A 12,710-nucleotide genomic window follows, 5' to 3' on the forward strand; every position below is an offset into this window, starting at 1 on the left:
GCTCTGCTCCTACCTGAAATAAATCCCTTTCCTTCTACGGGGACAAATAAACACCATTTTCAGCTACCTAAGAGCAGCAGGTATATAGGACACATCCTTGCTTTACAAAGAAAATGTTTGGGGGAAGATAGGTTTGAATACTTACATTATATGTGCATTGAGTGATTTTAGTAGTTTCCTGAGGAAAAGCACATTATTTTGTTCCCACAAACTCAATACACTGAGTCTGGTGAGAGATGATCAATTCTAGATAAACCATGATGGCCTACTAACTCCCCAAAAATGTATATAATAGCATAGCTAAAATGAAATGAATTTTTATTATTGTTATTCGTCAAATAATGACACACACAAATAAAAAAAAATGTGTAAAGACCATGTAAAGTCCTGGGAAAGAGAGGTCAGGTACCTTGAGAACATGTACAAGAGAAATGTCGCGTAGTTTGAGAGAATGGGGAGGTGTCAGAGAGGAAACAGCAATGGAAGTTTACCATGTAAAAAGAGGGGAAAATGTATTCTGTTCTGCAAACAGCATGTGCAAAGGCCCTGTGGTTGGGGGTTATATAGCAACGATGTGAGACTGAAAGAAGACCAGCCTGGGTAGAGCAGAGAAAGCCAAAGAGAGTCCAAGGAAAGGCTGAGGAAGTAGGCATGAGTCACAGTACGTAGGGCTGTGCTGGCCTTGACAAGGATTTTAGCATTTATCCCAAGAGTATTTATCCCAAGGACTTTAGCATTTATCCGAAGAGTATTTATCCCAAGGATTTTAGCATTTATCCCAAGAGCATTTACCCAAGAGCACTTATCCCAAGAGTATTTATCCCAAGGACTTTAGCATTTATCCCAAGAGTATTTATCCCAAGGATTTTAGCATTTATCCCAAGAGCATTTATCCAAGAGCATTTATCCCAAAAGTATTTATCCCAATGATTTTAGCATTTATCCGAACAGTATTTATCCCAAGGATTTTAGCATTTATCCCAAGAATATTTATCCCAAGGATTTTAGCATTTATCCCAAGAGCATTTACCCAAGAGCACTTATCCCAAGCGTATTTATCCCAAGGACTTTAGCATTTATCCAAAGAGTATCTATCCCAAGGATTTTAGCATTTATCCCAAGAGCATTTATCCAAGAGCATTTATCCCAAAAGTATTTATCCCGATGATTTTAGCATTTATCCGAAGAGTATTTATCCCAAGGATAGCATTTATCCCAAGAGCATTTACCCAAGAGCATTTTTCCCAAGACTATTTATCCCAAAGATTTTAGCATTTATCCCAAGAGCATTTACCCAAGAGCATTTATCCCAAGGATTTTTTCTTTTTTTTTTTTTTTTTGAGACAGAGTCTTGCTCTGTCACCCAGGCTGGAGTGCACTGGTGCGATCTCGGCTCACTGCAAGCTCCGCCTCCTGGGTTCACGCCGTTCTCCTGCCTCAGCCTCCCGAGTAGCTGGGACTACAGGTGCCCACCACCACGCCTGCCTAATTTTTTGTATTTTTAGTAGAGATGGGGTTTCACCATGTTAGCCAGGATGGTCTCGATCTCCTGACCTCGTGATCCGTCTGCCTCGGCCTCCCAAAGTGCTGGGATTACAGGCGTGATATCCCAAGGATTTTAGCATTTATCCCAAGAGCCCAGTTACCACACGTGGTGTATTTCAGTACGTCAGAGTTGGTTGCCTCTGTTTGGTTACGGGGCTTTGAGTTCTAGGGCTCTAAATTGCAGACATGAAAAGGCAACCATTAGTGAGTGTATTCCTGTTTCTGAGGGCACATCCTACACAGCAAGATAAAGGACAAGTTTGTTTGTTGAAAGAAACAAACTATCAAGTTTGTTCTCCCCTCAACTTGATAGAAATAGCGCTTAGGGGCCAGGCACGGTGGCTCATGCCTATAATCCCAGCACTTTGGGAGGCTGAGGCAGGAGGATTGCTTGAGCCCAGGAGTTCGAGACCAGCCTTGGCAACATAGCGACCCTACCTCTATTATTAAAAAATATATATTTTTAAAAAAATAAAAAAAGAAATAGCACTTACGTATTCCCAAATTCCTTGTCTTGAGCCTATGCCCACCCCACATGCTGGAAGATAGTGATAGTTCTGACCCAGTGGGGTCCTCCCTTCCTGGAAACAAGTGGAACAGACACATTGGCCTTGAGCTTATCAGTCATTCTCCAGTGACCTTGATAACAGAGGCTTGTTCCCAAAGTCTTGGACTCAAGCCCAAGTGAACTGAAAAAAGAACCTTCCCTCCAAGTAGAACTAAAAACTGGACACTGTTTGATAAAAATTAAGACAGGAAGGCAGTCCTTCCAGAGAACACTTTCTGTCTCTTTCCCCCAACTTGCTGATGAAGTGGTATCCATTTGCTGCTGTTATAGAAATGTACTATTACGGGTGAAAAACACAAGGCCAGTATTTTCTTGTATATAACCAAGTCTCAGTTTTGCAAAATGATTTTTTTCTGTCCTGGGGCAGCTGGGGTGACATTTCAGAACACCAAGGAAAAGATTTGCTACACAAACAGAGCATTTGTCTGGGCCAGTAATTGGCTTGGAATAGGAGACTGTTTTATCCGCATGCAAGAAATTGTGTCCCTTTATTTCTAGCAAGAGCCTGCAAATGCTTGTTTATGCCTGAATTATAATCGCTGCATACTGTAGTTGTTGATTAAAAAAAATGTTTCCAACAGACCGAAAATTGTTCTCAGGCTCACAGAGGAATTTCAGTTGACCTTGAACATGAGAAATGTAATCCCTGGGCGATAACCAATTAGCACCCGGAATGACTCAGAAATTACTTTCAAGCCTCTTATCTGGAGGAATTCTGAGTGACAGTAAAATCGAGCTGCTAGAATTGGGGTAATAGAATTTCATGGTAGTGTGAGCTTGGCGCAGTTACCACACGTGGTATACTTCAGAACATCAGAGCTGGCTGTTTGCTTAGGGGGCTTTCAGTCGACCGTGGGCTTGGGAAAAGAAGACTCCATTTTGGATGGCGCACAGTGGGATTTCTCAGAGTCTTAAAATTTATTTGTATAACAAAGTGCTTACTGTGTGCCATTTATGATTCTAAGTGCTTTGCAAATATTAACTCAGGTAATTTAATCCTTACAACAACCTAGAATGGTAGGTACTATTATCACGCCATTTTACTTTTACAAATGAAGAAACTGAAGCCCACAGAGGTTTAAGTAACTTTTTAAGGTCCCAGAGCCAGTCATTGTCCTGGGTTTGAGTTTTCCCAGAAACAGACTATAAGGATTCAAGTGCAAGTACTTTATTTGAGAGGTGATCCTGGAAGCACCATAAGTTAATAAGGAAGCATTGCCAGAAAAGGTGGGAAACCAGGAAAGTAAGTATTATCAAGCAGACTACTGCTGTGGGCAGCTAGGGTTTAACCCAGCTGGAGAACTCTCAAGTCAGCGCGGAATGCATGCCTCAGAATTTGCCAATCAAGGGACAGGAAGCTGAGGGGTTATCCGTCGGCTCCCCTTCTGTTGCAGGCTAAGGGCTGCTCCCAGGGAAATCCACTCACCCGCACTTTCAATGTGCCCTGTGCGCTGTGCCCGCTCCTATAACCAGAAAATAAGCTACAGGCAAAGAATCACAGGTGTTTGCTGTTAGCAGCCCCAGGTGTAGAGAGCAGCATGCTGGTGGTGTCTTGGAGGAACACCAGCGATTGTACCTGTGCAATGTAGCCTAATGGTTAAGTGTGATTGCTTGAGAGCCAGACTGCCTAGATTTGAATCCCAATTCTGCCACCTCCTTGCTGAGTGGCTGTAAGCAAGTTGCTTTGTCTCTCTGAGCTTCTGATTCCCTACCTGTAAAATGGGGAATTATAGCACTTCTTACCTCATGAGGTTATGTGAGGATTGAATGAGGTAATGCGTTTAGCAGTGTCTCACATGTCATACATATCCAGATGTTAGATGCTAGCATCATGGTGGTTGTTATAATTATCGGCTCCCCCTTCGGGATAAATAAAGCTCAGAACATCCTCTTTCTGGGCTTTGGAAGGGCTGCTTGGAGGTTAGGGAGAATCTACAGGGACTCCTAGCCTACAGAGGTCCCTGCCCCACTGCTGGGTAGCTGGGAGTGCCTGTAGTAGTTCCTTGTAGGGGTGGAGTGGCAGAGGAATCTGCAGTTTTAGCCAGGACAGGCATTCATCATCAGGAGTGGAGCCCAGAGTCTGGCTGCCAGGGCTTCTCCACTGTCCCCTCGTGCTGTCTGGAAGGTGGCTTGGCTCTTTGCTCAGAAATGCTATTTGCTTTCTCTCTTAGCATTGAGTTCTAGGGCTCTAAATCGCAGACATGAAAAGGCAACCATTAGTGTATTCCTGTTTCTGAAAGCACATCCCACACAGCAAGATAAAGGACGAGTTTAATTTGTGCCTCAATTTTAAAATGTTCGCTCTTTGATGCAGTGTGTGCTAGGCATTGTCCCCTTGGAACAATGGGATATTTCAAAGGACAAAGGACAGGGCTCCTGTCCTCTGAAGGCTCACTGAGTAGGGGCCACAAACCCAGGTGTTTTCAGGAGCCAGGCAAACAACAAGAAGGCGAAAGAGCTTGGCATCACCCAGTGTTAGCAGATCCCCTTCTTCAAAAGAAGCTGGGGATCTGGGTTTTCATATCTCCAAATTTTCAACAGTTGGCAACTAATTAAATATTAAAATGACAACAAACGCTGTGCAGACCAGACCAACAGGGTTATCAGACTTCTTTTTTTTTCCAGGGTTATTAGACTTCTGATCTAGATTCTAGAAGTTAAATTAACATGCCCGTGAGAAAAGTTATAAAAGCAAGCTGGGAGGGAGGGAGGAAAGAGGGGTGCCAGCCCCAGATTCAGAGGAGAGAAGGGAGTTTCTAGTGCTGAGGGATGAGGCTGTTAGCTGCTCCTTGAAGGACAAGGAAAAAATCAACCCCTCTTCCCACCCCCCCAAAAAAGTCCTTATCTGTCCACTACGCAAAGTCAAATGAAGAAATCAGGAAGTTTGAGGTCCGTGCTCACGTTTCATGGGGAGTGTGTGCTGGGACCCACAGGTGGATGGGAAAGTTCCCAGGATGGGAAATGGGAACTGGGGCAGGCAGGACTTGGATCTTCACAGTCCGGAGAATGGAGACTGTGAATCAGATGGGTCCTGAGCCAGGATTCAAAGAAGGCAGGACACACGGTGCTAAGGTGATGGGGTGGTGGAGCAGGGAGGGGAGTAGGGAAAGTGTTTGGGTCAGGCCAGCTTGGGGGTGATGATTTAGGAGGGTGTGAGGACATAGCCCGAGAAAGGTGAGACGGCTTCTGTCCTACCCTGGCTCTTTTGTTTGCAGTTTCCATTGCAAATAAGATGACCTTGTAGTTTTAACTACCCCCTCGTTGCCTCTACACCCCAAATCTCTGTCTCCAGTCCAGATATCTTTGCTCAAGCCCCAAATCCATGTATACAACTGCTTACTGGGTATTTACACTTGGGTTAAACCTCAACATATCTTACTACAAAGTAAACTGACCAAGTATATTCACAGCAGCGTTGTTAGTAGGCCGAAAGGGGAAACAACTCAAATGCCTGTACACAGGAGACGGGATAAACATCAACAATGAGTGCCATTCAGCAATACAAAGAGACAAATTACCGATTTATGCAAAAACATGGATGGATTTCAAGAACATTTTGATGAGTGAAAGAAGCCAGGCACAAGAGTACACACTCTACAATGCTGTTCAGATGAAATTCAAGAACAGACAAAACTGACCTATGGGATAGAAACTGGAACAGAGATTGCCTTAGTGGCGGGGGTTGCGGGGGGCGTCGACTGGGAACTTTTGGAGGGTGATGGAAATGTTCCGCGTCTTGTTTGGGGTTTGGGGTACATGGGTGTGCACATTTGTCAAAATCTACAGAACTGTGCACATGAGATTGGTGCACTTTGCGGTGCCCACCTCAAGTTTCAAAACATGAATAAAGAGAAAATGGCGGATGCTTTGTTAGCCATGGTTCCTATATGGTAACAGTGGAATATGCACCCCATGAGGGAGAAATAAACCTTGAAGTTTTAAGCTGCTGTGGGGATGAGGGGATCTCAACATGCCTGAAATCACACTGGTCATCTCTGCCCACCCTCTTCCCCACACTTCCAAACTTGCTCCTCCTCTGCTTCTTCTCATCTCAGTGGAAAGAACCAGCATCCTGCCAGTTGGTCAGAACAGAAGCTGGGGAGCTGTCCTTCATCTCCAATCTCCCTTCTCCCTTGCCCAATCTGCTACCCAGCTGGGGTCAGTCTGTCTCCCAAATAGATCCACTTTGTTCAGTCTACACTGCAGACAACTGAGTCCATCATTTTGTTTTGTTTTGTTTTAAGACAGGGTCTCCCTTTATCACTCAGGCTGGAGTGCAGTGGTGCAATCATGGCTCACTGCAACCTCCAACTCCTGGGCTCAGGGGATCCTCCCACCTCAGCCTCCCGCGTAGCTGGGACTACAGGCACACACCACCATGCCTGGCTCATCATTTCTCTCCTTGATAATGCAGTGACTTCCTAGTGATCACTCAGCCCACGTGCTGGGGGGTCTCCTCTCCACTCAGAGTGACCTGTTAAATATGTATGGTCATACCATAGCCCTGCTTCAAACCTTTCAAAGGCTGCCTGTCATGCTCATAGTCAGCCTGAATTTCTTAAGGTCCTTTCAACACTTTGTCTGCCTCCTGTGCCATATCTGCCTTGCATTTCATGATCCAGCCAGACGATGTTTCATTCCTTGAATGTGTCTTACCCTCTGTTCCATAAATGCTGTTCCTGCTGCCAATACCAGTTTATCTACTTCAGCAACCCCAACATACCTTTTGGACACAGAATGGAGGATCCAATCCCAGCTAGAATGCACGTTTTTTGAGAGTATCTGTATCCATTTTGCCCTCTGATGTATCCTCAGCACCTAGAGCAGCACTTAGCATGTAGCAGGTACTCAACAAGAATTTTTGATTTGTTTGTTGGTTTGTTTATGACAGAGTCTTGCTCTGTTGCCCAGGCTGGAGTGCAATACAGTGATCAGAGCTTACTGCAGCTTCCAACTCCTGGGCTTAAGGGATTCTCCTGCCTTAAGCCTCCCAAGTAGCTGGGACTACAGGCCCACTGCCACCATGTCCAGCTAATTAAATTTTTTTTGAGATAGGGTCTGGCTGTGTTGCCCAGGCTGGTCTTGAACTCCTGGCCTCAAGCAGTCCTGCCTCAGCCTTCCAAAGCTTTGTGATTACAGGCATCAGCCACCACATCCAGCCTCAATAAATGTTTTCTGAATGAATGAATGAATCTTCCCTGATATTCAAAACTTTGGAAAGATTTATTTTGCCTCTTTATCTTCAAAGCAACCAAATAATGCAACAATAATAATAGCTACCATTCACTGAGCATGTGTTGTGTGCCAGGAATGATACTAAGGACTCTGTGATATATCATTTCATGTCATCATCTCCATGTCTTGAAAAGGTGATGAATGTTTAGGAAGCTTCAATCACCAAATGCAAATTTAGTGCCTTCTCTGTGCCATACTCCTCTAGGTACCAGGGAAACAGTGGAAAGCAAAACAGACAAAATCCTTGCCATTGGGGAGCTTACATTCTGGTATAAGGAGAAAGATGATAAATTGGGAAACAAGTAAATATATGGTTTGTAAGATGGTGACAAGTGTTTTAGAGAAAATCAAGTAAGTAAGGCGGATGGAGATTGCTGAGAGCAGTTTTATGTAGGGTGTTCAGGGAAGGGCCCTCTTATCAGAGGTGAGAGAGTTCTGGGGAAAGAGTGCTCTGAGCAGAGGGAACAGCAGGTGCAAAGGCCCTGGGGTAAGAGAATGTTTGGTTTATTCAGAGAGCAGCAAGGAGGCCAGTGCGGAAGTAGAAAGGAGGCTGAAATCAGAGGGGGTCCAGAGGGGCTCAGTCATCTGTGGCCTTTGGCTTTTACTTTGAGAATAATGGGATGGTATATATATTGGGCAGAGGAATGTTATGACTTAACTGATGTGTTCTGGGCCACACAGCTGATTCATGTCAGAGGATTCTACCACGAGGCTTTTTTTTTTTTTTTTTTTTTTAGTGAGAGAGAGATGGGATCTCACTCTGTCACCCAGGCTGGTGGGCAGTGGTGTGATTATAGCTCACAGCAGCCTCTAACTCCTGGGCTAAAGCAGTCCTCCCACCTTGGCCTCCCAGGTAGCTGGGATGACAAGTGCACACCACCTTGCCTGGCTAACTTTCTTTATTTTTGTAGAGACAGGGTCTTGTTATGTTGCCCAGGCTGTTCTCAAACTTCTATCCTCAATCGAATCTCCTGTCTCAGCATCAAAAAGTGTTGGAATTGCAGGTGTGAGCCACTGTGCCCAGCCACACATGAGCTTTTAACTCCACAGTTTTCTCTCTGCTAAACGTGAATCCAGTAACGAAGTCCTGGCAGCTGCAGGTCTCCCACTCATGGCTTCCAGTTTTTGCCTCATTCCAAAGCACCTGCTGCCACTCTGAGCCCCATTCCACAGCTCATGGCAAGGAGTCCCTCTCCCATTGCACTGAGGACACACATGGCCCTCACTCATCCATTTATGCAACAAATATTTAGTTGGGAACTATACTAGTTGTCAGGAAAACCATGGAGAATGAGAAATATTCCGTGTCCACAACAGTCTCCAATTTATTGGAAGGAAACAAGTGAACAGGCAGTTATCCTCCAGTATTTATGGGAAGAGAAGTGGATGAAGGAAGAAAATCAGAGGAGAACCTAGTGCAGACAGAGAGAATCGATGAGGGCTTCCCTGAGCCATGAAAATGTGAACCCCAAGCTGGGTTGCTGAAGGGGAGAGAATAGCCATTTGTACCACAGTAGCAGCAGCAGGTGCAAAGGCCCTGTGGTTGGAGGGGCCTGGGACATCCAGGGGAGTGAAAGGAGAATGAAGCTACATTGCAGAGAAGAAGCACCCTAGCAATGATGGAGCTGGAAAGCCAGGTAGGGCCTAAACATACAAGTCCATGAAAGCACCTCGATCTTTACCCTGAAAATGATGGGATGCCACTGAGGCATTTTAAGCAGGAGGGGACTTGGTTGGATGAGAGGCTCACTGTGGTTGTGTGTGAAACCCAGTGTAAGGGAAATCACTGTGCCTTGTGCAGGTGAGAGACGATGGCAGGTAGTGATGGTTGAGATGGAAAGAAGTAGATGAATTCTAGAGACAGCTGGGAGGAAAGAAATGACAGTTCTGGTTATGGTTGAGACATGAGGGATAAAAGAAAGATGGAGTTGCAAAGGATGTCTGACAGGTTTCAGGCTTGTGGAGTGATGCATGGCTATGCTTTTCATGGGGACAGGGTGCCGGAGCTGCAGGAACTACAGCTTCCCATTGTGTGCCTGTGCCTTCCTACAAGATCGTCCTCAAACCCTGAGCATGTTTTCTGTGTGCTTCCTTTTTGCAGAGGGCCAAGATCAGTCAGGGAACCAAGGTCCCGGAAGAAAAGACGACCAACACTGTCTCCAAATTTGACAACAATGGCAACAGAGACCGGATGAAACTGACCGATTTTAACTTCCTAATGGTGCTGGGGAAAGGCAGCTTTGGCAAGGTATGGTATGATTTGGTGGCTCCACCTGCTTTGGAAGGAACATCTAACAACGCAGGCACATTTGCTTTTCCTATGGGACGGATGTCCTAGTGGGAGAGAGAGTAAGAAGTAAATAGAGCCACACCACACTTTGTAATGAATACCACGAAGGAAATGAATGGAGTGCTGTGTCACAAACAAAAAGGCGACCCGTTCAGTCTGAGGAGGTGACACGTATACTGAGACCTGGATGATGAGAAAGAACTAGCTATGCTTTCAAAGAGCTAGGAAAGAATGTTCTCAGAAGAGAGCAAGTGCAAAAGTTCCAAGGTGGGGACAGGCTGGGTGCATCCTAGGAACCATCAGAAGGTGTTGGGGCAAAATGTCACTAGCAGAAGGAGGTATAGGACGTGATGTTGCAGAGATAAGCAGGGCCCAAGGATGCAAACCTTATAAGCTACAATGAGGAGTTTGGGTTTCATTCACAGTGCAGCGGGGAGCCATTGAACCTTTTTAAGCAGAGCAGTGACAGGATCGGATTTGCCTTTTGGAAAAGATCACTCTGACAGCCAAGAACGGAAACGGTTCCTTTCAAACAGTAGCACAGTGGAAGGATGACCCTGGGACTCATACAGTGGTTCTGGACGCTTTTATAGATACTGCGAGATGCTGTTTTACTGAAGTTGAGATTGTGTTATAAGTATTTCTGACTCATTTAGTGTTGTTTTGGGGTTTTTAGTCCCTTTGCGTGCCACAAAGATGTCTAGCATAAATCTCATACCATGAACTCAGGTGTGCAAAAAATATAAATTTCTTTTCCATCTATGTAGCATAAGCCAAAAACCTGGGAGTTATCCCTGAGCTTCCCTCTTTCCTGTATTCCCACCGTTCCTGCCCACTGCCCCCCTCAGCCATGTACAATGCATTGGCGAATTCTGACAGTTCCTTCAAAGTATATCATGTATTCACTAACTTCTCTTCATCTCTCTAGTACCACCCAAATCTAATCATTAATATCACCTGGATAACTGCAGAAACTCCTCAGTGGTTTCTCAATCCCAATCTTGTTACCTGTAATTAATCCCAATCCCAATCTTTTTACCTATAATTAATCGTTACCTATAATTAATTGCAATCCCAATCTCGTTACCTATAATTAATTTACTTTATACTTCGCAGCCGTAATAATTTTTTAAAGCTTACATTAGGTCAAGGGGCTCCCCTGCTTAAGACCCTCCAATGACTTTCCATCCAATTAGAAGAAATTCTATGTTACATCCTTAGCTTGTATCACCCTTTATCATCTGGCCCTTGTTCTCTGTGTGACTTCTTTTCTTCTTTCTCCTCCCCATCACCCACTGTGCTCTGGCCACAACATCAGCTCTTGGGTCACTGAAACACACAAAGCTCCTTCCTCCCTTAGAGGCTTTGTGATTCAGCTCCCTTTGCTGTTTGCAAGGCCGGCTGCTTCCTGCAATTCACATCTCAACTTAGACGCCACTTCTTCTGAAAAATCTTCCCCAACTACCCACTGAAAAGTTGCCGCTCATTCACTGTCCATTATGTTTAACTCTCTCATAGCACCCATCACTGAGCGATGCTTTTCTTGTGTCCTTGTTGATTTTTTCTCTCTTCCGTTTCTAAGGTCTAAGCTCCACAAGAGTAGGGATCTTCTCCGTCGTGGTCGCCACTGTGTTTTCAGAGCCTAGGGATGGAATTCATTCAGTGCCTAGATTGAATGCGTGGATTCTGTCTGTCTGTGGGTGGCAAGGGCATCCACTGAGATGGACTAAGGGATCTGAAATGATGGCTCAAAGTCTGAAGAGCTTCAGCATGGGATGGGAATAGAGAGTAAGGGCAGCCAGTAAGATGGCCCATCCAGTCCCTAAGGTTGGGAATAGGCAGTTGGCAGTGGTCCACAACGTTGTATGGTTTTTACCAGCAGCTCTGAGTATCCCTGGGGTGGAGATGGAGAAGGAGATGGTGGATTTGAACTAAGCGTGGGATTAGTAGAATCAGTGAACTAGAAGATTATGGAAGAAAGAGAGTTAAGGATTCTGGGAAGAGAGATGTCCACTGCAGATCCACAGAGCCTGTACCAAGTGCTCAAGAAAAGCGTGTTGAATACATGAATGAAAATGGTATCTAGATTGGGTTGGGGAAGATATCTAGCATAAAGAGGGTCATCATCTGGGTGGGAAAAAGGGAGTTTAGAAGTCTAGGGATGAAAAAAAAATGGATGAGGTCAAGATACGTAAAATGTTAGGAAGAATTGAGGCATTGAGATTTCAAACATGGAGCAGTTTCTCTGATGATGAGGAAGAAAGTGGCCTAAATAAAGAAGAGGTTCTAATAAGCTGAGTTTTTACAAATTAAATGAGCACTTTTTTTTTCTTTTTGAGATAGAGTCTCACTCTGTTGTCCAGGCTGGAATGTAGTGGTGCATTACGGTTCACTGCAGCCTCGACATGCTGGACTCAAGCAGTCCAGCTCCTACCCAAGTTCACATCTTTCTCTGACCCCCAAATAACTGCATGCACCACCATGCCTGGCTAATTTTTGTTTTTGTTTTTTTCAATCAGAATCTTACTCTGTTGCCCAGGCTGGAGTGCAATGGCGCCATCTCGGCTCACTGCAACCTCTACCTCCAGGGTTCAAGTGATTCTCCTGCCTCAGTCTCGCGCTCGGCTAATTTTTGTAGTTTTTAATAGAGACAGGGTTTCACCATGTTGACCAGGCTGGTCTTGAACTCCTGACCTCATGTGATCCGTTCGCCTCGGCCTCCTAAAGTGCTGGGATTACAGACATGAGCCACTGCACCTGACCTAATTTTTGTATTTTTTTGTAGAGACATGGTCTCACTATGTTTCCCAGGCTGCTCAAGTACTTATAAGCTCAAGCAATCATCCTGCCGTGGCCTCGGAAAGTGCTAGGATTACAGGTGTGAGCCACCGCACCTGTCCTAAATTTTATTTATATATATATAAATAAAGCATATATATATATATATGCTTTCTTTTTTCCTTTTTTTTTTTTTTTTGAGACGGTGTTTCTCTCCTGTTGCCCAGGCTGGAGTGCAATGGCACAATCTCAGCTCACCGCAACCTCCGCCTCCCAGGTTCAAGTGATTCTCCT

General features: G+C 44.9%; 1 protein-coding gene across 4 annotated transcripts in view; it reads left to right on the forward strand.

Annotated features, from left to right (window-relative positions):
• The window catches only part of PRKCB (protein kinase C beta), a 380,988-nt gene that overhangs the window by 274,800 nt on the left and 93,478 nt on the right, over positions 1-12,710 (forward strand). For all 4 annotated transcript variants that reach the window (XM_016929638.4, XM_003315019.7, XM_054668319.2 and 1 more), the window contains one exon: positions 9,450-9,596. In XM_016929638.4, the coding sequence (XP_016785127.1) occupies positions 9,450-9,596 (147 nt within the window). The remainder of the gene's footprint in view (positions 1-9,449; positions 9,597-12,710) is intronic.

Source organism: Pan troglodytes, chromosome 18 (assembly GCF_028858775.2).
Source record: "Pan troglodytes isolate AG18354 chromosome 18, NHGRI_mPanTro3-v2.0_pri, whole genome shotgun sequence".
NCBI classification, from domain to species: domain Eukaryota; kingdom Metazoa; phylum Chordata; class Mammalia; order Primates; family Hominidae; genus Pan; species Pan troglodytes.